The sequence below is a fragment of the Cyprinus carpio genome, chromosome A21 (assembly GCF_018340385.1).
Source record: "Cyprinus carpio isolate SPL01 chromosome A21, ASM1834038v1, whole genome shotgun sequence".
NCBI lineage: Eukaryota > Metazoa > Chordata > Actinopteri > Cypriniformes > Cyprinidae > Cyprinus > Cyprinus carpio.
In genome coordinates, this window is record NC_056592.1 from 14,009,376 (window position 1) to 14,034,720 (window position 25,345).

The following is a 25,345-nucleotide window of genomic DNA, read 5'->3' on the forward strand; positions in this document are numbered from 1 at the left end:
AATTATTATTCGTGTTAGTTCCTATTATTGTCAGTGTTGATAAAAAATGGAATACGTGGTTTTTCACAATTCTTTGATGGATAAGGTTCAAGGAACACAGGATTTATTTAAAACCGAATTAATATGTACTAACACTATAAATGCTTAATAAAAGTAGGCCTATTCTTTTGTTCCTACTTTTGAAGCAGCACAACTGTTTTCAAGATATGTTTCTTGAGCACCCAATCAGAATATTAGAAAGATTCCCGAAGCAAATATAACGTAATTTTTAAAAACACGTTTCATTGCTGTTGACAACCATAAGTTAAAATGGTCTGAAAACACGGAACTATTCGACAATACAAACAAATCCCAAAAGAATCAATAAAAAGCATCTCACATCAGACGATCCAATCACAGCCTAAAAACAAAAACAAAAATCATTATAAACGTACAGCAGACAGTCAGTCAGTCCAAGCAACTTGATTATCACAGCCTAAAATCATTAATAAAGAGCATTTGAAAATATCAAAACCGTCATGTCCTCTGTTTCCCAGGAGCTGAAAGACACGTGAGTCGTTATATGCTAATTTATGAGGCTTTCTCTCGAAAATATCGCGTTAAATAACGATTGGCGTTAGCATGTTGATACTATAGCATAGAATTTTTCTTAAAATGTAATAATTGATAAGTCAATCCTTTTTTAATAGCAGTAGAGCTTATGTTTTGACGCAACTAACGTTACTCTTATTTGTATTTGTTAAATACGGCGGCATAGAGACAATACAGACTTTGAGTGTTTTTAAACCCAGTGCATAGAAATTAATTCATATGCAGAGATGATTTTTAAGAAGGTCTGTTTGAAGTAGCAGGTCTTCCCTGTGCTCTTGTAGTTCAGTCGCCAGCTCCAAATGGCTTGATGCTCACTATGACCCAGTCGCCAATCTATACACCTTTTCCTCTTGCATTGGTGAGTCACTGTTGCATGAACTTCACGCTCACTTACATGTCTGCGGTTGAACCTGCAACCACCAATTTCATCAGCTCATACTCCCTGTTCATTTCCACAGCTCTTTCAGATTTGCATGGAGATGGTGAGAATAAGGTGAGATGGTGTGTTTGTGCCATTGTAAGTGCGCTTAACTGAATGTGCACTTGTAGTGTACTTCAAACCTTGAAAATATAAAAAATTATCTTGCAGAAAATATAAATAAAAGCCCATTTAAAGAGAGTATACTTCCATGACTATTTCCTAACACACTTAATGCACTTTAAAAAAAAAGTGCATTAGTATAATAATCTTTTGTCCTGTTTTAATGACATTTTATGCAATGTCAATAATCCATCATTGAGAGACTGGCAATAAAGAGTCATTGTAAGAGTCATGTCTGTGTGTGTACCAGCTGGTGGTGGGTGATCTTGGCACAGGAGTGTGTAACGTGAAGCTAAAGGTGTACCGTGGCACTGGTGTTTTGAGTGAAAGCACCCTGCTGGACTTGCCCACTGGCCTAGTCTCCTTCCTCATGGACCTGCACGAGCCACGAACGCCAGCCATCGCTGTGGCCTCCGGTCCCTTCATCTACGTCTACAAGAACCTGAGGCCCTACTTCAAGTTCACGCTGCCTAGCCTGGAGGTGAACCCTCTGGAGCAGGATGTCTGGAGTCAGGCCAAGGAGGTAAGCTGTTCTTCATCCTATATCCATCACATCCAGCTTTAAGCATTATGTCATGTCTTTTCACTGTGGTTTCCTTTTACTGATTGTTTTTTGTGGCTTAGGACATGATTGATCCAATGACGCTTAAAGAGATGTTAGAAGGTTTAAGGTGAGTACTGTATGTAGTGCTCTGGACCTAATGCACTGCATGGCTTGTTAAGTACAGCATTATACAATACATGTAGATTTTATAGTTACAACACTTTGTTAATTCCTCTTGAACAGGGACAAAGCTGAAATTCCACTCTCTGTCAGATCACTACGGTAAAACCTCTTCTTATCTTAACTTTATCAGTGTATTATTATTTTAACTGTAGGATTCATAGACCTCTGTGGAACTTTTAGTAGTAGGAACAATAACTGTCCCCTGTTGCCTTGTCTTTTCCACACACATAATTTTTTAATAAAGTAATAAACAAACTTCAAATATTAACATAATGTGTTAATTTTAAGGGAAAATTCACCAGAAAATGACAATTTTCATCATGTAGTTGCTCTCATGTAATTTTAAACCTTCGTGAATTTATTTCTTCTGTGGAATAAAAAGGGCGTATTTTGAAGAATGTTGGTATGTATTTTTTTTTCTTCTATTTTATGGATAAAAACACGCAGAACAAAAAAACACACACATTCTATACAAAACACATCAAAAACACAACACACACACTTTTTGCCAAAACCAAATGAATTTAATTTAAAAAAAAAAAAAATATGCAGCTCATAAATACAATGACTTAAAATGCCTTTAATTTCTGTATTAAAATTTTAATTTTGATATTTCTTGGGGGCAGTAAAGTAAAAAAAAATGTCAAGGCAATACAACTCTCCAAATATCATAATCAAGGAAATAAAAATCCCTAAAAGAATGAAAAGAAAATTGGAACAATATTTTAATTAATTTCTTTGCACTTCTTGCCTAAATTATTCAGGTTCCTCATGCTTGAGCCACAGGAAATGGAGAATTTCGTTCTTCTTCACAAAGAACAGCCTATACGTAGACAGGTACCAATATCTACATATATGCAATGACTCACACATTGGCAAAAAACTAAAGAACAAATGCACAAACAGGGCTTTTGTCTCTTTGTTTGTCTCAGACGGTCATTACCTGTATAGGGATGTTGAAGAAGAACATGGCAGATGAGGATGCAGTTAGCTGCCTGGTGATTGGCACAGAGAACGGTGATGTTTACATATTAGATCCAGAGGCCTTTACCATCCTCTACAAGGTCAGCACATTCACACCTGCTTCATATGTGCTTGTTACACACTATGTTCTTCTATGAGCTTTTTATCAGTATCATCAAAATATATTACTTACTTTAGGTGTTAAAACAGTTGGTTAGTAAAGTAAGCTGATTTCCCATAAAAAATTAACTTTTTACTATGATTTTGCCTTTGTGTTTTCAGATGTCACTTCCCAGTACACCTAACCTAATGGATGTGACGGGTCAGTTTGATGTGGAGTTCCGTATCACTGTGGCATGTCGCAACGGCAACATCTACATACTACGCAGGTAACTGAGTGAACTGCAACTTATTTAAATATTTTAATAGGAGAAACAAGGCTTTTCATAACCTGGAATCGGTTGAAGCACTTGCTTCATAAAAAGAATTACAAAGCACTCAAAACTCAACGTGCTAAGCTGAGAACGTCTGCTGGTTAAAACCATGTAAATGTGTTGTAAATGTTTTTTATTAAAGCTTACAAAATGTAATTTATAATACAGGTCATTAAACATTAAAGATGACTTATCTGTATAATAGAAAGTTTTAATGATTTATTTACCAACTTTATTGAAAATCCTCCTTTCAGCTTTTTTTTTTTCTACAATTCGAAATGTTCTGAAACGGTGGGATATAAAGAGTTGTTCGTTGAAATCATGTGACTTGGTCCATGCCACACATATATTGATAATGACACAAAAGAACAGTATCATTGGAATTACTTTCAGAACATTTTTTTTTTCCAGCTGACGAATGATGAATACATTACATTAAAGAGGCGGGCCAGAAAGGCGGCGGACAACATAAACGCAATGTGCGCATATAATCTGCAAAATGTTATCGTCCTTAGGTGGATGTAAATATAATGTGTGTAAAAATCTAGTTATCTTTATGTTTATCATTCTTGGTGTGAAACAGAGGCCGGTTGCATAAATTGCTTGGACTAGTCTTAAAAAATTAGCCATCTAATTTTATTTTCTTCTAGACTGGTCAAAACTGTTTAAAATCAGTTACAAATAATGTAGACTGGCCCAATTTGAATCAGAAAAGTGAGACTGATTATCTCTTGGCTAACTACTAGTTGGTCAAACTAGTTCTTAAGACTAGTCCTAGTCCAAACTTTTTGGAGCTAGGGACACCTTACAGGGGAGAGGATTTTCCAAGGACCCCCTCATAATTATAACAGTGTTTAAGGCTAAAGTTTAACATGAGTAGGAGGAATGAACATAATATGATTGTTTTATTGGTGCAAATGGTCCCCATTGTATATTTATTTTTAAATACTATAATAAAATAGAATTATATTAATTTATAATTGATACATTTCAGAAATATAATTTGCTTTGGTGTATAAGTCGCATTTAACTATTATTTTCAGAAATAATTTTAATACTGAATACATTATACATTATAAACTGACATGAAATTTTCTTCCCCACACTCCAAATCGTTTAAATTAAGTGGCATTCAGAACAGAACAAAAATAAATGCATATATATATAAATATTATAGTGCCATTCATTTATTTTAGATGCTATGCCCATAGGCACCGATCCCGTGGGTGCTCAGGTGTCTAGCACCCACAGAAAAACACAAGATAGTCTCCGTTCATTTTAACCAATAAAAATGGATTGCAGCTTTTACGACTTTGTTCTCATATTTATAGTTCATTTGAGGCAGTTTTTGTCATTATTTTAATGGCACATGTCAAGAGTGCATTATTGCAATACGAGAGGGCGCCAGCACGACTCTCTCGGCTTCCTCTCCCATATATATAGTGATCATGGCTCTGTGTTCCCTCAGATATTACGTGTGCGCCCTCAAACTTTGTCCTGTGTTCGCGCAAATAAGTGCTTTTTTTAAACAGGTATTTATTAAATAATTTTATATAGTGAAGCGCAACCCTCATAGAAAGAATGTGTGTATTATTTGGTTGGTAACTGCATGCATTTCACTTCACAAGATAAATTTTCTGTAGTGAATTCATCAAACTCACCATTGAACGGAGTATAGCCTACATTAGAAAAAAACGAACACCCAGTAAAATTAATTACTGAGTGATGAGATTGTTTAAATATGTTAAGCATTTGTTGCGTATGTGTATGATAACTTTATAAGCCCGGTTATCATTTATGCCGAGTTCACACTGCATGATTTTCAAAGTCATCTAATCACCGTTGTTTTCACACTGCACGACTATCTGGGGTAACATTCAGTTGCTGCTGCGGTCACATTGCACGGTGAATGAGCAACAGGACGTTACACACTGCATTTTATAATAGGAAGAATCGCTGACAACTCTGACTGGTCCGCAAACTACATTTCACAACCAAACGCACACGAGAAGTGATAAGAAAATAATGCAAGATCACGCTGATATGTGGTCTATAAAGTCCTCTCCAAACACACAATAACAAAGATGACTTCCTTGTTAACAACATACTTCTGCTGGGAAAATTTTATATACACAAATCTAAGTACTTGAAAGTGAAACCAAGGTTTTGTGCATTTTATAATGAGCTTATGTCATATACAAAGCCCTCAAAGTGATGAAAAAGAAAAATGCAATATCCTTTATAGAAGAATGTGATTTACAGGAAAAACCCTAGACACCTTTTATGTTTAATTTTATATATATATATATATATATATAATATATATATATATATATATATACTATATATATATATATAGATATATATATATATATATATATATATATATATACTGTTATGATGATTCTATGGACATGAACGGGAATTTATATTTCTTAAGGAATTTGTTTTTTCCTTCAGTACTGAATATTTTCAGCTGAAAGCAACACTTATTCACACACAATCGCTCTCTCAATAATAAATTCATACAAATTTAATCTTACAGTACTACTTCATCAGTATCCGATTTCGAATGAGCAGAAATCTGTAAAAAAAATGCATTGATCTGTAGGTAAAATAACTGAGGAAAACATACTGTTATTTTCATCACAAACAAAATTTTCACTGCAAAAAGCAGCAATTATACCATTTAATGCTGACAACCATGTTATTAGCTTGTCATGTGGTAGGAAAAAAGTTTGCACACTGGTGTTCCAAAAAGCCACTTTTAAACTATTTAAATATATATATATATATATATATAATATAATTATATATATATATATATATATATATATAGATATTCTAATATATATATATATATATTTTATGAACAGAACTGTGATATTTTAAACAAACTTAAATACTTTAGACGCAGAGTCTGTCACAGGCAATTCTAGTTGCATTTTTCATCAATTAATTTCTTAAATTATCCTTTGACTATATTCTGGCCCGTCATATAGTGGCAAAAAAATTTTTTTTGGCATGATGCCAAACTTACTTGCTGACCCCTGACTTAAACTATTAAGAAAACATACTTACAGTAGCTGATTCAGAATAAGCGCAATATTGTCAGCAAAAGAATTGACTTACTTATTTTTTTGATTTAGCCTTTGCACAGCCATCCTTGTAGGCTACTCTCCTAGGTTCATAAAATGCGTTGTACAAATTCGAACATCTGGGTTGTGCTGTTCTGTTGTAAATAAATCTTAACAAATGATTCCTAAATGCATCTACCTTCGGAAGGCCAAATAAAGTGCTTTTGCTTTCGCACAGAAACACACAGCATTTCCCTGACATGGCTGCATTACCATTACTGCGGTTCCTGAAACCACGCCTTCTTTCTTAGCATGAACATTTGGGCGGCATTAGCAAATATTTCCACATCGTGACGTAGAGATGTGGGGGTGTGATTGAATTAGGCATTTTAGCCCGGTCTGGATCACCCTTCTCTTTTAGATAGAAGAAATCCTTTTGTGGGAGACTTTGAGCTTTGTATATCTGCAGATCTTATACATGCACAAATAGCTACATAACACACTAAAGGAAAGGAAAAATCGAAATCAGATCATGACACCTTTAAGAAGAAAAAAAGACAACAAAAAAAACACACACAAATGAAAACAGCGGTGCAACCTCTTTAAAAAAAAACAAAGGCAATGTATCATATGAATTCCATGAGCGGAGAACGGGAGCGCCGGAGTTTATACGGTTAGAAAAAATCTCTATCATTAATTCTGATCATGGCTTGTCTTGAAAAACGAAGACAGTTTGATGTTCGTCATAGGAGAAGTCACACTGCAGGACTGTTCGCCAAATCTTCTGACACTGCCAGAATTTCGTTTGATTTGATCGCAACAGCTATTAATCGGCTGTCTATGAACATGTCAAACCAGCGATCAAAGACTACAGATTTTAGCCTAGGATTATAGGAATCTTTTAGGATTTTCAAAATTTGTCTCAGACGACCAAATTGTGGCCAAAATTAAAACAATTTGACACATGCCTTACAAACTAAAAAAAATAAAACTACCCAATCATGTAAAGAGCCAAATGAAATAACATAAGCCACATATATCGTAATACAACACTAACATGAGCTTGCATTTCCTGTATCCAGCATTTGCATACATATAAATGGAAGTCAATGGAACGAAAAATGCCCCTTAAGTTGTGATAGCATGCTAAAAAAAGCCAATTTTCTCACTATTCAATTCTTTTTGTGTTGAAGGATTCCCCGAAGCCCAAGTACTGCATTGAGCTGTCCTCTCACCCAGTGGGACTGGTGAGGATGGGAAAGAATGACACATTACAATGTTACAATCAAAAACTACAATGAAACACTCAAAATCTATCACAAAACAATAAATACCCCACAAAATAAAAATAAAACCTACAAAACCAAAAATCCTAAATCTCATATGAAATCTCCTTTAGGGGAAAAAGCTGTGGACGGCTTATTTGCCAGCCCCTGTTACCGCCATGGCGCTGATGGACCTTCCCACACGAGGTTTCCAGGCTGTGCTGGTGGGTCTGGCCAACTGTGAAGTACACATGTACCGAGACAAAAATCTCATCAGCACCATCAAGACACCAGTAAGAACCATCTTGAATTGAAAACCCAGTGACATTCAGAAACATATCTAAGTTGAACTCCCCTCAACTCTGATTTTACTGCCAGGATGTTCTCGTAATCATCATCAGAGACTTTCATTTATGTCTTACAGGACGTAGTGACAAGCATTTGTTTCGGGCGTTATGGACGGGAAGACGGCACACTCATAATGACCACCAAAGGTAGAAAAAGCATGTTACATATTAGATAAAACAGTTCAGGGCAACTATAATGCTGAACATAAAGCATTTCAGATAAACTGTGTGTGATCCAGGAGGTGGTTTGATTGTGAAGATCCTCAAGAGGACAGCTGTGTTTGAAGACAGGGACTCGGCCCCTGGACCTCCAATAGCCCAGAGCATTCGTCTGAATGTGCCCAAGAAGACCAAGCTGTATGTGGACCAGACCTTGAGGGAGCGCGAAAATGCAGTTGGTTAGTGATGCACCAAGATAAATTTGGTCCACAAAACACCTAAGTTGAAGGTTTTCATATAGCCAAAAAATATTGTAAAATATTAATACAATTTAAAATCACAGTTTTAATTTATTTGAAATGTAATTTAGTCCTGTGAATTTTGAACAGCTATTACTTCAGTCTGACTTTATCCTTCAGAAATCATATAATCTCTCATATGCTTATTTGATGCTCATTTATTATCGGTTATATTGGTACTCAGTTATTAATAGGGATTCTTATTATCAATGTTTATTATTTTTTTTCTTGTTTATTATTTTTTGTTGAAACCACAAGTCTGGATTTTTTGATGAATAAAAATAAATTCTGTAACATAAACGTGTGTGTGTGTGTGTGTGTATATATATATATATATATATATAATATACACACACACACACACACACACACACACACACACGCACACACACACACACTACTATTCAAATTTTGGTGTAAGAAGAAAAAAAAAAAAAAAAATATATATATATATATATATTTCTTACACCAAAATTTGAATAATAGTGTATTATGGTATCAAGAAAAATACTGAGCAGCAAAAACTGATTTCAACATTCATAATAATAAGAATGAATAATGTTTCCTGAGCCCCAAATCACCATATTAGAATTATTTCGGAAGGAGCATGTCACACTGAAACTGGATCAATGGCTGCTGAAAATTTAGCTTTGCCATCACAGAAATAAATGACATTTTAAAATATATTAAAATAGAAACCAGTTTTTTTTTATTGTAATACTTTACAATATTGCTATTTTACTGGATTTTTTTTATTAAATAGATACAGCCAAAACCTGAAAGTCATGAGATGTTTTTTCTATGCAGCCATGCACCGAGCTTTTCAGATGGACCTGAGCAGGCTGCGTCTCGCTGCAGCACGGGCCTATGTCAAAGCCCTGGAGTCCAGCCTCACGCCCATGAAAGCGACAACAAACCAAGACACTCAATATCAAATACCTCAACAGTCAACATCAACTCCCAATGTGCTAACAAAGTGACACCGGAAAGCTGATACCAATCTCAGTTTCTGCTTCCTGTTTCTGCAAAGGTTCAAGGGTTGGGCCCATCCTTCAAGCTCACACTGAACATCCAGAACACTGCATCGTGCCGTCCAGTCATGAACCTAGCCATCAGTTTTCTGTACGATGAAAATTTGTACAGCATGAGGACGGCCTTTTTCAAGGTGACCTCAGCTGAGCAGTTTCATGAGCATTATTCCTTCTCTATATAAGCAGATTTTTTTCAATCTGTAGTTATTGAAGCTGAGAAAATACTTACTGGTAACAGTGAATTGTTTTGTGTCTTTAGATCCCCCTACTGGTTCCAGGGCTGAATTACCCCATTGACACTTTTGTGGAGTGCTTGAGTGACAAAGGCATCTCTGACATCATCAAAGTGAGACTTTCACCCATTCAGAACATCCATGGACCATATATATTCAGAATAACTAGTATGTGTACTATGAAAAATATGCAAATAGAAAACCCGGATGAATAATATATATATATATTCCTATAGTAAAACGATATTTAGACAGTGTTTATCTAAAATGCTGTGGCATAAATAATCTATTCACATCAAAATGTGCTCAGTCATTTGCTTGAAACTGACATTTCTGTGGTCATTCACCCACCCAGCTTGGGTTCTACCACCAGTCACAAAATAGGAGCCCGACGCCCCTGTGCAGTCCCATGATGCATTACATAAATGTTGATTGCTGTAACAGCTCTCTGTATGAAATCAAGCAGCTGTTTGATGTTCCATTTCTGATTTCAGGTGTTTGTGCTGAGGGAAGGAAAGAGTGCTCCTCTCCTCACCGCCCACATCAACATGCCTGTGAGTGAAGGACTTGCACTGAACTGAGAGCGAATCAGAAACGTCTAGCTGAGCTTCACAGGCGTCTTCAACTCTTGCTGTGCTCCTAGCAACAGTTAGGCTTCTCCACAGAGCTGCCTGGAACAGAGAGCTTTCCATCACATGAGTTAAGAGAAGCTTGCGCTGGCCATAGAGCCAGTGCTTCCTGTAGCTTAGACCAGGACTGAGGGAGGCGTGTCCTCACACCTCTGTACCTTTTAATGGCTAGTGACTGGAGCTTTTGATTGACAGCTGCAAGGCCTAGCGCTCCACAGGTCATATAGTTCGGATGTTAGAGATGTTCCTGATGTTTACTTGTGGTAGCCATGTATATTTATATGTAAAACATATTTATTCTTGATGTAATGATCACACATTTTATAATGCAATTATGAGGATTTATTGACTCACTTTTGTTTTAATATATATTGAGAATCATTGCATGAAACATTCTGTTTAAGGCAATCTGGTAAGAAAAATATTATTCACTACTTTTAAAGCACACACTCGAAAGTAAACAAGGCACAAGGGTGAAAGGTCACAGGAGATGATCTCAGCACAGAGCTGTGAACGACTGACTCTTTGCTAAGCCTCGATACTGACCAATCCTGCCTTAGCAACTTCACTTAAATTATCAGATAAGCGTTTGCTCTTCTCTTCTGTATGTCTATGGAAGTGTTTAAAATTATCCGGGTTTACAGGTAATATAAGTGACATGTTGACCCAAAGAGGGTGCGCACCGTATTTTTACAAGAAAAAAGCTCATCTGAGCGAGCATTAGTATCCAGAAGGGGCAGAGCTTAGAGAAAGTTCAGTTCTCTCTCTTTCACAGATTCACAGTATTTTTCTACACTACAGTGACATACGTTCAACTGTTCTTGCGCTCAAATATATATATATTTTTTTGTCAAAATACTGTTTGCATGCATGTAAACTTTATATACACTACAATTCAAAAGTTTTGGGGCAGAAGGATTTTTTAAGTGTTTTTGAAAAAAGTCTCATGCTTATCAAGGCTGCATTTACTTGATAAAAAATACAGTAAAAACTGTTATAGTGAAATAATATTAAAATGCGAAAGAAGTTTTCTTTTTAAAAATTTGTTAAAAATGTAATGTTTTCATGTGATATCAAAGCAGAATTATCAGCAGCTGTTAGAAATCAGTCATATTATGCTGATTTGGTGATCAAGGAATTTGGTGCTTGTATTATTCTCAGTGTTTGCAGGATTCTTTGATTAATGTAAAGTTTAAAAGAACGGCATTTATTTGAAATTATCACTATCACTTTTGATCGGTTTAAGGCATCCTTACTGAATAGAAGTATTATCATATTTTAAAAAAAATCTTTCTGATCCCAAACTTTTGAAATATAGCATAAGCACTGCTTTTTCTGAGTATATCCAGTTGAATGTTGCATCTCAGTGTTTGCTTTCCTTTCCTTTTATGCTGTATGAAAACTAAATCGTGTCATATAGCTGATAGTATGAGTTCCTTATTGCCAGTCAGGTACCCACTTTGTAAATACTAATGAGGATACAGGAGGCAGAGGAAGGAAGGACAGAGGAAGAGGAACATCCATCTAAGTAAACATAGTGAGGGTGATCCACTATAAGAAGAAAGGAAGAAAACAACAGGGAGGGAAAATGTTGCAAACATATATTACTGGCTACAAAGAGACAATGAAATTTGCTATTGAAATTTCTAATTACTAATGAGCAGTTAAGACCAACCTGGGTGAAGCTGAAGGATACCAATCCATCTTCATCAGCGTCCATTGCTTTAAAAGTTTCTGTTGGAATAAAAAGTGAACTCTAACACATCTAGTCCTATCTTACAAATCATTTGTCTTAATGCTAAAACTAACTTAAAAAACTGTCTCCAGTAATAACACACAAAAAACAAATACTTGGCACACTTACTGAACATAGTCTCCAGGCGGATCAGACAGGACACAAAGCTGTCAAAGTCCACATTCATGTCTGGCTTTGCATAGCGCAGGATTATCAGCTGGAACAAGTTGTTGGTCAACTTGAAGCCTCAGAATGTAAAATTCATAAAGTCTGCATAAACATAATATACCACAATAATTATAGAAATTGTGCTATTTAAAGAGCAGATACCTGCTGATTCTAGCGCCAGACGCATTTCATAAGACATCATTCCACAATACTCCAACAAAAAAAACCTAAAAAACACCTACCAACAAATTAAAGAAGGTAAAAAACCAAAAAAACCATCAACATTACTAACAAACAAAAGAAAAAAAGTCACTAAGATCTCAACCTGGCTGCATTTATTTGATAAAAAATACAGTAAAAACAGCAATGGATTTAAAAAAAAATACACAAAAAAAAAAGCAAATGTTTTCTAAATAAAAATACAATTTCAAATAAATGTTTTCTATTTTAATATATAATTTTCAGCAGTCATTCAGTGTCACATGATCCTTCAGAAATCATTGTAATATGCTGATTTGCTGCTCAAGAAACATTTCTTAGAATTGTAAGAATTACAGAACCTCAGACACTTTGATCTTTGGAGACGGACAATACACACATAGTGTATTCAAATACAGACACTTTTGACATCAATTTAGAGAAATCTCATTCCACCTATCCACTTCCTTCAATACTCTCCCCCTCTCTCCCCTTATTTCCATAATAACAATGACGCTACAAGATCTCCAAACAGTAGTGTTTGTGTAACATTATATACACCATAAAGTAAGCATAAAATGTTGTCACTGACAAGATATCCTTCTACCATATGTTGTCACTGACAAGATATCGTTTGATCTTCTACCACAGGTTAAGATTCTACCAATACTCAAAATCAAACTACACACATTTCTTCAATGAACTATAAAAAATGAACAACAAATTAAATCATTGTCAAACTATTCACAGTATGACCTATAAAAATGGACCACAAATGCTATCATTGTTGAGTGTGTTAATCCCCAAACAATACACTTTGTCAAATCCGTCTGTCTTTATATCTTTATCTGTAAGAAGAACAATCATACAGACATTTTAAACTTTCAGGGAATATTTCTTGTTAAATATGACTTTATTTGAAGCATAGTACGTCTTGTTATTATATGTTACTTTATTTGAATAAGGATTACTCCACCCCAATTTGTCATTAATCACTTACCTTCATGCTCCAAACCCAATTTATGATTTTGGATGTAAACGTAGGCGTGATGCCTGGGTCAAATAAACTGCCAAGTAAATTGAATTGAAACCTCATACACCAAATTAATAAAAGAATAATCAAAATAACCCATCCCACAAAAACCTCCAATAACTATATACAATATCAACACATTAAACAACCACGTTTTTACAAACAACCCGATTTACAATAAAATCTGGAGTTTCAACACATTAATCTCCATTTCCTGTAGACCAGAGTGAGTGAGTGAGTCAATCAAGCTACTGGGTACTACAGCAACCCGTGAAATCCTCCCACTTCCTGCTGTCTTACCGGCCCTGCCAGGCTTGCGAAAAGTGCCTTGAAGCCCTCTACAAGCAAAACTTCCCAGGATGCATCTGTGTGCAGTACTGTTGGAAATGTTTTACAGGAAAACTCACCTCCTCTGGAACAAAAAACAAAACACAAAAAAACTCACCTAATATTAAAAATCTCATCAAATATCACCATATAGATAACAAAACAACTCAAATTTCATCATCCACCCACCTCTGTTTTAATGTGTGTTATTTCAGTAGCTTTCATTAACAAGTCATTGAATATTAATACAAGGCAGGTCAAGGTTTGAGTAAGACTTTAATTAACAAAGCAGGACCATTGTTAACATAGTGTAATACTTCATAGGATATATATAAGATTGATCATCCGACACATTTAATTCAATAACCAATGAAAAATACTATACTATTCCCAAAACATACTCAATTTTGCCAACAACCACATAAAAAAACATCTAAACCAACGAAACAACCAATTAAATTCATTTGACAATACTTTTGCCAACAACTCGGTTCATTTGGAGATTGATTTCCATTTCCAAGTGAATGATTCAATTTTGGGCACTACAGCAACCCACGAAAAACAACTAAATGCTTAAAGCTCCCCTCGTCAGCACAGACTGCATTATTCAGCAGCATATTTGCAGTACTGTTAAAACATATATATATAATATATATCGGTATATATATACATAATTAAATACATAAATAAACATATAAATAAAAAAAACACAAATACATAAAAAAATATATGCTACATCATAAATATATATAAACATAAAAATAACACAAATACAAATACAAAAAAGCAAAACTTTCAGCTGCATTAGTACTGTTATATCTCATTGTATATGTATATAAAACAAGTGCATATTAAATGTTAAAATATTTATATTGGTAATGTTGTTTTGAATATGTATTAATGCTCAGTTAATACATATATAACCAAATATATATATATATATTGATATTATATCTATATATTATGAATATATATACATAGAAATATATTAAAATAGATCATTAATAAATATTCAAATTTATATTTCTAAATATATTGACATTTATATGCTCTGTAAAAAAAAACACATACTAACCAAATTTGACACATATTGTTTTTTCAAAATTTCATTTCATTAAATTCAAACAACAACCAAATTCAAATCTAAAAATTTTTATTATTTAAAAATATTATTTTATATTTCTAACCATTTTGAATATTTATTAATGCTCTATAAAAATATTATATGAACCAAATTCAAATTTTCAATTGTTCATATCTAAACATTTTGAATATTTATTAATATTCTGTAAAAATATTATACTATACTATCCAAATTCAATGTTTTAATTATTTATATTGCTAATAATTTTGAATATTTAAATCCTCCATTAAAAATATTTGAATAAAACAAACATTTATTCTCAAAAAGTCACTCACTGAGAGTCAGCAGCCTTTTCTGAGAAGACCCTCAGCACAAAGTCTCCTTCTTTCTGGGGCTCAAAGGTGGAAGGGACGATGATATACTCCCCCGCTGGCAGGCAGAAACGCGAGCTCACCTCTCGAAGGTTGATGAAGAGCTCAGAGCGAGCGCTGGACGTGTGGGTGAGGAAGAAATCACGCTTCAGATGCACACCCACCCGGCCCAGATACTGACAGGAGAGGAAACACACTGAACACTATACTGTATGTTCTCATCAAACAACACAACATGCACAATATCTCACAGTTATATACCACAAAAAACTAACAAACTGATACTGCTACAGAAACCAACCTGACTGATAACAAATGGTTTACCAATGCTAAACAATGCTGATGAGATTCATTTATCTGGCACACATCTCAAAACTCTACAATTACCTTTAAGAAACATAATATATTAATTTCAATTCCCAGTAACAAAGTCACTTTTTTAGCAACCCACATTTCCTATAATATTTGTTATTACAAAAACACAATATATAAAACACATTTCCAATAACACACACAACACAGTGAAAGGATGTCACACTTTATAACCTGTATAAAACATCTTAAAGCCATAAAATAAATCATAACCTACATAAAACATGCCCCAAACCCATATATAATACGTACATTCTACACAATAAAAAATACAAATAATTCATAAAAAGAAATCACCCAACCCAATTAAAAAACATAAAAAAATTTCTACCTAATAAACGGCAAATCCAATTGTTTCCATTTTTCTACCTCATAAACGGCAAATCCAATCGTTTCCATGTCTTTGCCCTCCCGACGTAACTTCCTGCGATTCTTCTGCATCAGGGCCACTAGAAAAGTGCAGTCTTCTTGACTCTCAGTATCTGGTTCCTTCAAGACTACTTTAAACTGGGGATTGATCCAAAATGTTGCTGTGTAGAGAGAAGCATATTTTAATGGGAGAGTCTCTCATGGTCAGCTCACAAGCATCTTAAAGACTTTGGTAAGGAACATGCCTGGATAATTCCTGCAGCCGCCAGCAGTGCTTCCTCTTCTCCATTCACCAGGATACAGGGATGTGTTCCACTTCTTCACCTTGCTGCTCTGTAGCGCATCCGGCGTCAGGTTACAGATCTCTAGTCTGCTGAACTCTCGCATGAAGTCACTGAATGACATCCTGTGTGTGAACAACACTCATATTTAAAACTTGAAGGAATATTTCAGAAGATATCATTACAAATAAATCAATACAATTAAAATGTTACTGGTTTCAAACCACTGACTTTTCACAACACTGAATAAAAACATTTGGATAAAAACAGCTATAGCATTTTTCAAAATATTCTTCACAAATTTTGTGCTCCACAGAAGAAAGTTTAATATAAATATAATAAATATAATATAATTAATAATATAATATAATATGACAGAATTTTCATGCCATAAACACATATTTAACTCATTCTGGTTCCATAAATATTAAGCCATTAGATTAGATTAGATTTCAGATTCAACTTTATTCTCATTATGCAGAGTACAAGTACAGAGCTGCAGATTATTGCATCTAACCAGAAGTGCAAGAATATAGTGTTTTTATAAATAAAAGTGCAGAATAAGCTGAAGCCTATGATTTACAGAATGTACAGTGGGGTTGCTCATATACAGTATTGAAGAACTAATAGAAATAAATAGGAATGCAGTGTAGGATTGTATAATTATGAACAGATTTTCATACACCATTGAAACAGCAGCAACGTTGAGAACAGTGGTAAAGCCATAAACACATATTTAACTCATTCTGGTTCCATAAATATTAAGCCATCCTATTTAATTCAAAACCAAAATAACCAATCAAAAACTAATTCCTATTTAATTCACAACCTATTTAACTAGTTAAAAACTAATATGAAAAAAATAAACAAATAAAAAAAAAATAAAAAAACAAAAAAAAAACATAACACAACACCCCATCCTCAATTCAGCAGAGCATAAGAGACTTTACAGATGGGTCAATTTCACACCATTCCCTTGACCTGAATCGACAGATGGTGACAGTATTCAACAGAGCTATTAGATATTATTCATTATTATTTTAGAAATAATTCTCCCCATCCACCCCTCCTTTTCACATCACTCTCACTCATCACTCCAGGGTCCCATCCACTCCACCTCTCCCCAAGGGTTTCTGATGCGCAACAGCTTTGTGAGCTTCCCTCTATACTCCACCTGGCCAACAACAATGAATTGTAATAGGTTGAGTTTTTTTTTTTTGGTCAATAAATAATCCAGCACTCACCTCCTCCACTCCAGTAATGGAGTATGCGTGGCCTTTCACTAGTTTTTTAAAGGTGATCGCCTCCATGTCAAAGAAACTCGTAATCTAAAAGTGAATATAAAATAAATTGTATTATATTATATTTTATTGTATTGTCCCGTGACCCTACATAGAACAAGCGATTTGGAAGATGGGGGGATATTCTATTCTATTCTATTCTATTCTATTCTATTCTATTCTATTCTATTCTTCCACATCCCTACATCGGATACAAAAAATTTAATATTAAACAAATTTAATAAAATTTTAATTTATTTACATTTTTTAACTACTTGAATTATATATATATATATATATATATATATATATATATATACACAAATATATATATATATATATATATATATACATATACACATACACACAATTTTAATTACATTTTAATTTAGATTTATACATATGAATTAAAATGGTTAGAAGTATTAATATTTTAAAATGTGTGTATATGATATGATATGATATGATATGATATGATATTATTGTATTGTAGGGGTTAAAAAGTTTTAAACGGACTAAGGTTTTCCCAGACTCCTGTATTTTATGTCACAGTTCAAAATGATCCCAGCTTGCTCTAGAAATGACATTTTGATTGATTGGTTATGTTGTCCCTGAGCACTAACATCTATAGAGCAGCCCATCAGGGAGCCTCTCTCCACAGCTCTTCTGATGATGCTGTAGAGGTTGGGTGGAGCTTTTTTCAGCTCATACATCTCTGTCACTCCACCAGTGAAGTCCTCAAACCCCTCAGACGTACAGCCTCCTGACAGAGCCTCGTAGCAGCCGTTCAACCTGTCACATTAATAACAGTGAACTCATTACACAAGCAAACAAGATCCTGGTCTGAAGACTACCTGTGAAAGCCTTCTTACTTTGCATATGCCTTCTCCACCAGGGCGCTCCAGAACTCTGCTCCCTCAGCTGAGTGGACGAAAAGTAGCTTCCCGTCTCTGACAGGCAGCCGGTCATCAATCACCACATCCACCCAGTCCCCGAACTGCCAAAACTAGATAATCCATGTCACAAATCATCATGACACAATTACTGTAATCAAAAAGATAACAAAACTCTGAAGATTTTAAATTCTCTTATTATGAAACTTTGTTTGTTTCTGTGGAAATGTTCAGAATGCCTAAATGCACCATGTCTGATATTGATGACAGTTAGAGATTTGCAGTTTTTAACTTGTAATTAGGAGTTTGACATGAATGGTTTTTACTAGTCAGGAAACTTGTAATTACTGTGATGACATGAATGCAGCATTAAACACCAGTGCACACAGTGGGGGGTTGGGTTTACTATATTTTTGGAATTCACTGTAAATATTCATAAAATGATGTGTTGAATGTCCCAGATCACAATCTACAGTATTAGGCCTCAACAACAAGGATTTTTTTTCTTCTGCTGACCAATCTTAATCGGTCCAGTCATTTTTAGCAACAAATTTCTATATACAGTACTATATAATACACTAGCATTCAAAAGTTTGGGGTCGGTATTCAGCAAGGACACATTAAATCGATCAAAAGACATTTATAATATTACTAAAGTTTCCTGTTTCAACCAAATATTGTTCTTTCAAACATTCTATTCATTAAAGAATCCTGAAAAAAAAAAAATGTATCATGGTTTCCACAAACAGCACAACTGTTTTCAACATTGATAATAATAAGAAAAGCAAATATTAGAATGATTTCTGAAGGATCATGTGACACTAAAGACTGGAGTATTGATGCTGAAAATTCAGCTACCAAAATATATTAAAATAGAAAACAGTTATTTTAAATTGTAATATTTCATAATATTACTGTGTATGCTTGATGCAATAAATGAGCATTTGCTTGGTGAGCATAAGAGACTTCTTTCAAAAACATTTAAACAATAAATTAGAATACTATTTAAAAAAAAAAAAAATAAGATATATATTTGATAACCTAGGTGCTGCTGGCTGTACAAAAAAAAAAAAAATAAGATATATATTTGATAACTACATATATCTGATATATTTTAAATATGCAATAAAAATTTCAGCATTTCTCTTCCTATGTAAACATTAGTATACTAGGTGCTGCTGGCTGTTCTCCAAGTCTCTCTGCAGCACTAATGCTCTGAACACTATACACATTCACTAAATGTGACTGAGCCTAAATGGCTCCTGGCTGGAGAACAGAAGGGGAATTTGGCAGAGGCGAGTTAAATGTGGTCATTTCATTTTCTGGGTGAGGCCTGTATATATAGTCATTGCAGCAGACAGGGTGAGCTGACGTTTAGGGACTGTTGCTTAATGTAGATCTGCTGAGCTATGGAGAATCAGGAAATGGAACAGATTGGTTTACAAGCTGCATTGAAGAGAAGGACATGTCTGGGATTTTTCACAAAACCACGGTTTGGGCAATGTGGCAGAAAATTAACTAATGGGTTCTAAATTTATTTTCCTCAATACTTGTATGACTGAGGGCATAGATGACCTGTATTTACACAATGTCTTTCTTTTATAAATTACTGTCCATAATTACAGGTGCACTCAGTAATTTGGCTAGAAATATGATCTTATCATGTAGCCTATATATAATCGCACTTTATAACATTAGAATTAATTAAAATTCTAATGTTATACATTTCTACATAAATGTATTCATATACTGTACATGTATATGAAGAGTTTTGTTCCAAAACGTTATAAATCCATTTTGATTAATTTTAGTAAAAATGTGTTTTCTTTACCAAGAAAGAAAGATTTATTATAAAACTATTTTCTGTTTCAAACTTTCACATATAATGTTTAGGTTATAATAACATTAAAAATTCAAATCCAGATTTTGATTTTCAAAGATTTATTATAAAATTTTATTATCCCCCCCACCCCCCCCAAAAAATGCAATAAATCCATTATAGTTTTTTTTTTTTTTTTTTTTTTTTTTTTTTTTTTAATGCAATAAATCCATTGAATCACTATGAAAGTTATTTTTCATATTGAAACAGTTGAAAATACACAACACAGTAAGTTGATCCACATATGACAGCCTCTTAACTTGGTCAATACTAATCTTATATTATACAGGCACTGGACTAAAAAAACATTCATCAGTCATCGCTTCCTAAATGAATTCAACGGGTCATCTTGTTTGGTATAAATTAATTACAACAATTAAAGAAAATTTCATTATGAACAAGAACATGAACATCACATTAGACCACAGAAATTCCAAAATGACATTTCCCTTACATTCAACTTCCAAAAGTGCATTCATCTTTGCCTTGTTACATTAATTTAGTTGACTAGTACTACAGTATATGCTGTATTAACAATCATTCCATCTTGATGATCTGTCTAACAGACATTTCTTGCTGGATGAAGGACCATCACCTTTAACTTAACCTTGCCAAGACAGAACTGCTTGTGGTTCCATCAAACCTATTGTTTCATCACAACTTCATCATCCAGTTAGGCACATCAACCATAACTCCTTCAAAAACAGCCAGGAACCTTGGAGTTATGATTGATGATCAGCTTACTTTCTCAGACCACATTGCTAAAACTGCCCGGTCCTGCGGACCCCCTTTATTAAACACCAAAAACATCATCAACAATCATCTAAAATCAAATACCTTCCAAACTCAATCCAACCACCAATGTCCTTAGCCATCTTCAAGAATCAGCTAAAATCACATCTCTTTCATCTTTATTTGACCCTCTAACTCTAGCACTCTTTATTCTAATTCTATTCTTAAAAATAAAAAAAAAAAAAAAACACTAACACTAGCTTTCTAATCTTTTTGTATTCTATCTGTTTTCTTTTCATTTATTATACAATTAACAAAAGCAAAACGACCTCTAACACTAGCTTGCTCTATTATTTTTCTATTCTATCTGTTTTCTTTTTATTTATTATATTATTTAAAAAAACCCTTGCTATATGTACTGCGTTAAGCTAACTGAGACTTGTAATAGCACTTATATATCATTGCTCTTTTGTTGATTTTGATTGCTTCCATTGTCCTCATTTGTAATTCTAATCCAATAAAAACCTACACAAAATTTAAAACTAACAAAAACATAAATGGCATTAATAAAAACACTAACTCTGAGAAGCTAGGCAATATGGCATTCATAATGAAATGCGATTCATAAAATGAATGCGATATTGCGTAGCTTGTTGGTGATCTACGGCTCTATGTATTAAAGGGGTCATATGATGCGACTTGAAATACCGACCAGATACAATACTGATTTTGGCGTAAACTCAATTAAAAAAAAAAAAGGTGTTTATCACGTTTTGGAACCACACTCTTTATATTAAAACTATGAAATTAATATTATAAGGTTTTTTTTTGTTTTTTTTTTAATCTGCATGCATAGTGTTCAGTACCTGGAAGTGAAAGATTCCTGCATATTGCTGATGGAAGCTTTGGCCATGAGGCACTACCCGATGCAGCAAGGGTTCATTGAGGGTAAGGCACGCGATGGCTGCCAGCAGCCAACAATCACCTACAATCAGTATATTAAACATTATTGCATTATTAATATTAAACACAACAATTTGCACTACTTAACTAAATTGAATCAATACTGAACTGAATTGAGCTGAACAATGACAAAATAATCATCTATAGCTGAACTGAGTTTGTTTCAAAAATAATGAACTTTGCAACATTCACAATGTTATTTAAATAAACGCAATCAACATTGAACAAAACAGCTGAATAATAACAAAAATGGTCTTTTCAGAGCTGCTCTACTGCAGACTATATTAATAAATATGACTTGATCAAAAAAACAGACAAGAAACAGCTGAGATTAAACTATCATGCTTCATTACTCCAGCAACAATTTGATCAGCAATAAAATAAAAAAAAATAAAATAAAACCAATTCCCTTGTTTGAGTCTTAAAAAAACCCATTCCAACCTATAGCTCATTGTCAAATGAATTTTTTAGGTTTTAGTAAATGTTTGTTTTACCTAGAGCTCCTTGGCAGATGTCTGTGCGTGTGGCCCCATCTACAATAAAGTGTGGGTCAGTGCAGAACTCCTGGGGTACACAGAGAAGACCTAAGGGTCAGACAGGGCATAAAAATGACCGGAACATCTCTGCTTGACAGATAAAACCAGTGTTGCCTTTTTTATATTATTTTGCAAGTAAAACATGGGGGTGAGTAAATTATGATTTTTTTTTATTTTAGGGTGAACTATTATGCAAATATACATGCAAATGTAAATTTGTGAGCAAAGACTTTGCATAAATTATGTAGGCTGATTTATTTTAGGTCTATGTTTTTGCTCTTGGTTGAAATATTGGCCCAAACTACAGACTCAGTTTATTCCAATGTTCTCACCGTGGGCCTCATCCAGCGAACACCTTTGGTTTTTGCAGAGCCAGGCCCCAACTCCTTGAATCCTAAAGAAGACTGCTGGGCTGGGAATGTTTCATCCTCAAAAAGACATCCACTCTGAAGGCAACGGGCACGCAAGGTTTCAAAATCTTGGCCCAAGAACTTTAGGGCCATATTGTTTTGACCCAGTCCATCATTTCGATCCCATTCGCTCCTCAAACGAGCAGCAACTCCCATGGCGCAAATCGGCTCCATCCAGTACAGAACTGTCAAAGACACCCCAAAATATGGATTACTGCTACATTTATTTATTTATTTACTATCATTTCTACCCAGCCTCTCCCCCCTCAAATTAACTATTTAGAAGCAGATGTAATATAATATCCTTCCACTCATTATGTTTATATGGTTAGTGTTTAAATATAACACACATACAGTTTCTGCTGTTGCCAACCACTCATGAAGAGAGTGAAAACATTTGACAACATCAATATACAAACTTTCCAATCTAGGCTTCTACCAATTGTAAAAGTATTGCACATTACCTTAAAATGGCACTCTCCAAATCCAGATATGAGTATCCTTGCAATGAGGTCCTGTTCAATTAACTAACATATCATGTTAGGCTTCGTCCCAGCATGTAGAGGCTGTTGTAATGGACTGCAGTGCGCACGGGTGTGTAATGCTCCCAAATGTTACTATTTAATAGCAGACAAGGAGTTATGTTCCTCTAGAGGGCGCAAGGAGGCCCAAAAAGCAGAATCCTGCATTGAGATGTATTGATATTTTGCCATACTGGATACATTTGTACATTAATATTTTTACATTATATGTTAGTCTACAAATTCCAAGTACTGATATATACAGACCTAAATAACCTCTATATTTTTTTTCTTAAACAGTGCATTATTGTATAACCAAACATCATGACAAAGGCAGAGAAAAGTAACAGATTACATGTGTCAGCGTCATTACTGTGCAGCGGTCGAATTTGAATAGACAATAATTCGGAAAATATATCGTGAAGAATTCAAATAGTTAAATTATTAACACAATTATTATTTAAATCCCACCGTACCTGGCCAGCTTGAGAATACGCTTGAGCCACGCCCAGTTTCATTGCAGATATTGTGACTGCGGCAAACCATTGCACAGTAATTAAGTTTCTTCTCAGTTGGCCAGCCATATAACAGACAAAATTATAAATTATTATTATTATTATTATTTTAATTTAAACCATTTAAAAGTACTACAACCTGTCTATATTAGAAAACTAAACCCTTACTACTCATTCCTCAGCATACTGAAAGATTAAATGCGGAGTTGCTGCCATCTACAGGCGAATGCTGGAAATTACTGGCGATTTTTTTTAAACGTCCTAGGCAACAAGAGTACTGCAGGGCAGTTTTGTGAATTCTACATTTTCATTGTTCTTCATAATTTAAAAAAGAGCCTCAAGCTGTATATTTTTAAATGTCTGCCCTACCAAAAATATAAAAGTGCTTGACTATGAATTGGGCACAATAAAATCCATACCAGTTTGGAATACGATCAAATCAAATGGTTACATAATGCCCAAAAGGGGGAAGCAAAGAGCTGCAGTAATGTGACTGCCATCTGATCGTTGTTTTAAATGTGACCCGTATTAAAAACCTAGAGAGAGAGAGAGAGAGAGAGAGAGAGAGAGAGAGAGAGAGAGAGAGAGAGAGAGAGAGAGAGAGAGAGAGAGAGAGAGAGAGAGAGAGAGAGAGAGAGAAAGAGGGAGAGATAGAGAGAGAGAGAGAGATAATTATAAGCATCTTGTCCTTTGATGGTGAGCTCGATTATCTGCAGTCTTCAGAGCTATGTTAGGTTTTGTGCGTAAAAGACAACATCCTACACGTGTTTGTTTCTGGTGTCTGATTACTGTGTAGGCCTATATGTGAGATCATATCAGAACAGACTAAAGCAAACATGCATTTAACTCTCCAGGACTCCCTTGAAAAAGAGGTTTTTAACCTCAATGGGACTTTCCTGGTTAAATAAAGGTTAAATAAAAAAAATAAAAAACTCAGTCCTGTTTTGTACTTGATTTTGCTTGTCATGCATCCAAATAGGCTACAAACAGGAAGTGGGAATGTGTAGGAAGTAGGCTATGTTGCACCAGTATATACTGTATAGTAAAAGCAGAGCCCTTAAAATTTCCAGGACAGTCTTGAAATAAAGCAAACATTATAACATTTAGGGAATAGCCTACATGTATTCAGTTTTAGCTTTATCGAAAAAAATTAAATGCAGAAAGTGTAAGGAACTCTGGAACTCTTTTTGATTAATCCTTGGCAGTCTGCATGCTTCAGGACTTGATGTCATGAAACTTCACTTCTCTCTGGCTTCAATCTGACAGAGAGATAAAAAGCAAAAACTGCCACAGCGTGTGTTTCCAAAGTTTTATAAGATCCCACAACAACAAAATATACAAAAGTGCTACACAAAAAAAAAAGAAAATACATAGAAAGAGAG

The 25,345-nt window shown here is 34.4% G+C and overlaps 2 protein-coding genes across 2 annotated transcripts; one reads left to right on the forward strand and one right to left on the reverse strand.

Moving 5' to 3' along the window:
- Nucleotides 1-450: 450 nt before the first annotated feature.
- bbs1 (Bardet-Biedl syndrome 1) lies at nt 451-12,060 on the forward strand. The gene is given in 17 exon segments (XM_042710957.1): nt 451-550; nt 873-949; nt 1,050-1,084; nt 1,383-1,655; nt 1,757-1,803; nt 1,920-1,958; nt 2,624-2,696; nt 2,792-2,923; nt 3,105-3,211; nt 7,526-7,644; nt 7,731-7,891; nt 8,023-8,092; nt 8,185-8,343; nt 9,211-9,325; nt 9,415-9,568; nt 9,694-9,780; nt 10,162-12,060. Coding segments are annotated over 17 exon segments (1,767 nt in total). The 5' UTR covers nt 451-518; the 3' UTR covers nt 10,249-12,060.
- Nucleotides 10,940-23,685, reverse strand: si:dkeyp-50d11.2 (calpain-1 catalytic subunit). Its single transcript, XM_042711478.1, has 17 exons — nt 23,392-23,685; nt 22,850-23,112; nt 22,476-22,545; nt 21,885-22,003; nt 18,387-18,520; nt 18,138-18,306; nt 17,479-17,562; nt 17,323-17,408; nt 17,171-17,215; nt 16,199-16,359; nt 15,945-16,114; nt 15,176-15,391; nt 13,838-13,842; nt 12,362-12,426; nt 12,161-12,277; nt 11,972-12,030; nt 10,940-11,847 (listed from the first exon to the last, which is right to left on the reverse strand). The coding sequence occupies exons 2-17, from the start codon at nt 23,099-23,101 to the stop codon at nt 11,821-11,823; spliced, it is 1,779 nt and encodes a 592-aa protein (XP_042567412.1). The 5' UTR covers nt 23,102-23,112; nt 23,392-23,685; the 3' UTR covers nt 10,940-11,820.
- Between the last annotated feature and the right edge of the window lie 1,660 nt (nt 23,686-25,345).